The sequence below is a fragment of the Aquarana catesbeiana genome, linkage group LG03 (assembly GCF_042186555.1).
Source record: "Aquarana catesbeiana isolate 2022-GZ linkage group LG03, ASM4218655v1, whole genome shotgun sequence".
Taxonomy (NCBI): Eukaryota; Metazoa; Chordata; class Amphibia; order Anura; family Ranidae; genus Aquarana; species Aquarana catesbeiana.
The window spans coordinates 506,824,064-506,826,970 of record NC_133326.1 but is presented as its reverse complement, the minus strand read 5'-3'; the positions used below and the strand labels follow the sequence as shown (position 1 = coordinate 506,826,970).

At 40.3% G+C, this 2,907-nt stretch overlaps 1 protein-coding gene across 1 annotated transcript; it reads left to right on the top strand.

The window, feature by feature from the left end:
* The first annotated feature begins 1,008 nt into the window (after positions 1–1,008).
* On the top strand, positions 1,009–2,659 carry LOC141133987 (uncharacterized). Its single transcript, XM_073623585.1, has one exon. The coding sequence runs from the start codon at positions 1,160–1,162 to the stop codon at positions 2,657–2,659; it is 1,500 nt and encodes a 499-aa protein (XP_073479686.1). The 5' UTR covers positions 1,009–1,159.
* Positions 2,660–2,907: the final 248 nt, after the last annotated feature.

Sequence of the window (2,907 nt, the reverse complement as noted above, 5' to 3'; positions counted from 1 at the left end):
TTAGTCGCCTGCACTGTATGTGTTATTTGTATGTCCTTGATGTTGTAATATGTTGGCCAATTTATAATGTATAATATTGGCCAATGTATAATATTGTATTGGAGTATGGGTTGAGCAGAAATTGTCCAAGCCAACTCAATTTTAAGATAACAGTTGAAGATCCTTTGATGTGCTAGTCTCATGCAAGTCTACCTAGGGGTGTGATGTATGGGCTGTTAACCTAATTGAACATTTCAAAGGGTACATTGTTTAAAGGACCATAGAAGAAATATTTATTGATGGTAATTAGACTTGAGGGGGTAACAATGGGATCAGGGAATGTTTTGGGTTGGCCTAGCGGAGGCTCCCTCCTGTGGGGCTAATATATCAGGGGGGCTTGTTGATATGCAGGAATGTAGGTATTCCAAGGGCTCAAAAGGGTGTTCTGTTTATCTAATTAATATATCTAAAGGGGACTTGTTGATGTTGATATGCGGGAATGTAGGTATTCCAAGGGCTCAAAAGGGTGTTCTGTTTATCTAATTAATATATCTAAAGGGGACTTGTTGATGTTGATAAGCGGGAGTGCAAATTGGGGTGGTTCACGGCTGTTCAAGTCCTAAATTGGAACGGCCAATCAAATTGCTCAGCCATTCAATATTTAGTGAATATAACACGGCATTCAGTCTATAGGTTTGGGGGAGTGAGGCTCATCTGTGTATGAGTGAGGCTTGTCTGTGTATGCACACTCGGACCTAAGACATGGGGTTCTGAATTATATCTCCTCTGTCGGATTTCTTTGTCATCTGTGGACTTTGGACTTTGTTCTGTGTTGGAAGTCAATAAAGTGCATCTCTCTGGAAGAATTGGGTTGTTGCGGAAGAGTACTTACATCATCATTATAATAATAACCTAAGTATTAATTATCATACCCACTCTACATCATATAACCCAGTATACATTAATATAGACCCGATCACTACACTGGTGCCGTTCAAGTGACCAGAAGAGCATTTTCGGACTTAATAGCAGAAGTCGGTGGTGACAACAATCCTGTGAGGTGACAGAAGACCGTGAGGACCCAGGAAGGAAGTTCTAGGAAACCTAACAATTGGTAAGTGTGCCTTGTTCATTATTTTTTTGTCTTAAATAGTTTTTTTTTGTCATTATATTCTTCACAATGGCTTTGGCTGTGTCTGGCGGTGACAATAGCACTAAGGGAGAGGATGTGAATATATGGCTGCTAAATTATATAAAAAGTCATGGGGGGCCTTATGAGATTCCCCAAGAATATAGACAGTCATGGGATTTAATGAAATGCTTTTTATCCGATAATGTCTTTGATAAGAAAACTAAAGAAAAGAAACGTAAGGGTATCATTATTCAGGGACTACTATCTTGTTGCACAGAATTAATACAGGAGATTAAGGAAAAAAAGCAGAAAATTCTAGAACAGACTCAGAGATATGAGGAAATGGAGAAAGGGTTGAATGAGAGGATATCAGATCTCAGGTTGCACGCTATCACTACTGGGGAGGCATTGATTGAAAAGGCAAAATTATGTGATGATTTAAGTCGGGTAAATGAGGAATTGTCAGTAAAAATACAAATTGTTGAGAAACAGTTGGAGGAGTGTAAACATGCTGCTAACATTGCTTTTGATAAGTTGGCAGAAAAATCAAGTTACACGCATCAAAATGATACCTCTAAAATAAAGCCTGATGCCAAAGATTATAAGCCAATATATCCCTGGGATGAGTTACATGCAGCCCCATGCATACCAGCAGCTCCTACCACTACAACAACTGTATTGAACACTGACGATTCAAGTGAAATTAAATTGATTACAAAACAACTAAAGCCTCAGGAGATGGAAGCTATTATAAGGGAGATAGGTCAGGTACCCCGCTATGATGTAAACAGGTTCATGAAATGGTTCTGTGATTTGCAGAGAGTCAGAGACACATACAACTTGAATGTGGAGGACCTAACTAGAATTTTGCAGAAAAGTGTAGGTAACGGATTGTGGGCACGGATTTTGCAAAATTGTGGCCAGCGTCATAAAACTAAGGATGTTTTAAAGGAACTATTGAAAGCATTGTATGGTGTGACGACAAATGTGTGCTTGTCAGGAAAAATTAGGCAAATGAAGGATGAATGCCCATATGAACTTGCAGATAGAATTAGCATTGTGATGGTATATGTGATGACTGGAAATCCCGGTTTTGAGCGTGGTGGTTTGGTTCATAGGGCAATGTTATTAGAAGCATTGGATGGTGATGTCAGGGAAGGCATTTTATCTGTTACACCTGATCCTAGCGATTATAGTGATATTTTGTTAAGAGCGGATAATGGGTGGAGGAGAAAGTGCAGAGAGGACAGTCTTGCGGTTGATGCAGCTAGAACTTTTAGAGTCGAGGGTCAGCAAAATAGAGATGATTCAGGACCCTGGAGAGGAAGATCTTATAACACTTCAGGTAGTTATAGGAGGCCAGAATCCAGAGGAAGGCCTAGTAAACAGCCTTGGGTGCCGTTTAGTGAAATAAGAAGTGAGAGAGATCGTTTGCAAAAGGAGCTATATAAGATACAGGAAGAAATGAAAAAAATAAAAGCAGGAGGGGTCAAAGTAGCAACAGTAGAAAAGGAAAGTGCTGTGTCTCCCTCTACCAGTCATTGTTAGGGGTTCCGAGCCCCCCACGCCCCTTCCTGCCAATTCTTAACTGATTTAACATTAGACTCCTGGGGGCGGCCCACTGTTGATGTAACATTAGGGGGAACTCGTGTAAATGCGCTGTTAGATAGTGGGGCAGCTATTAGTTTTAGTAAATCTGTTGTCCCTGGAAATGAGAAAATTAAAATAACAGGTGTCACTGGACATTCCATTGAAGCTCCTTTTGTGCGTGGTGTTGAGATGCAAATAGGGGGAGA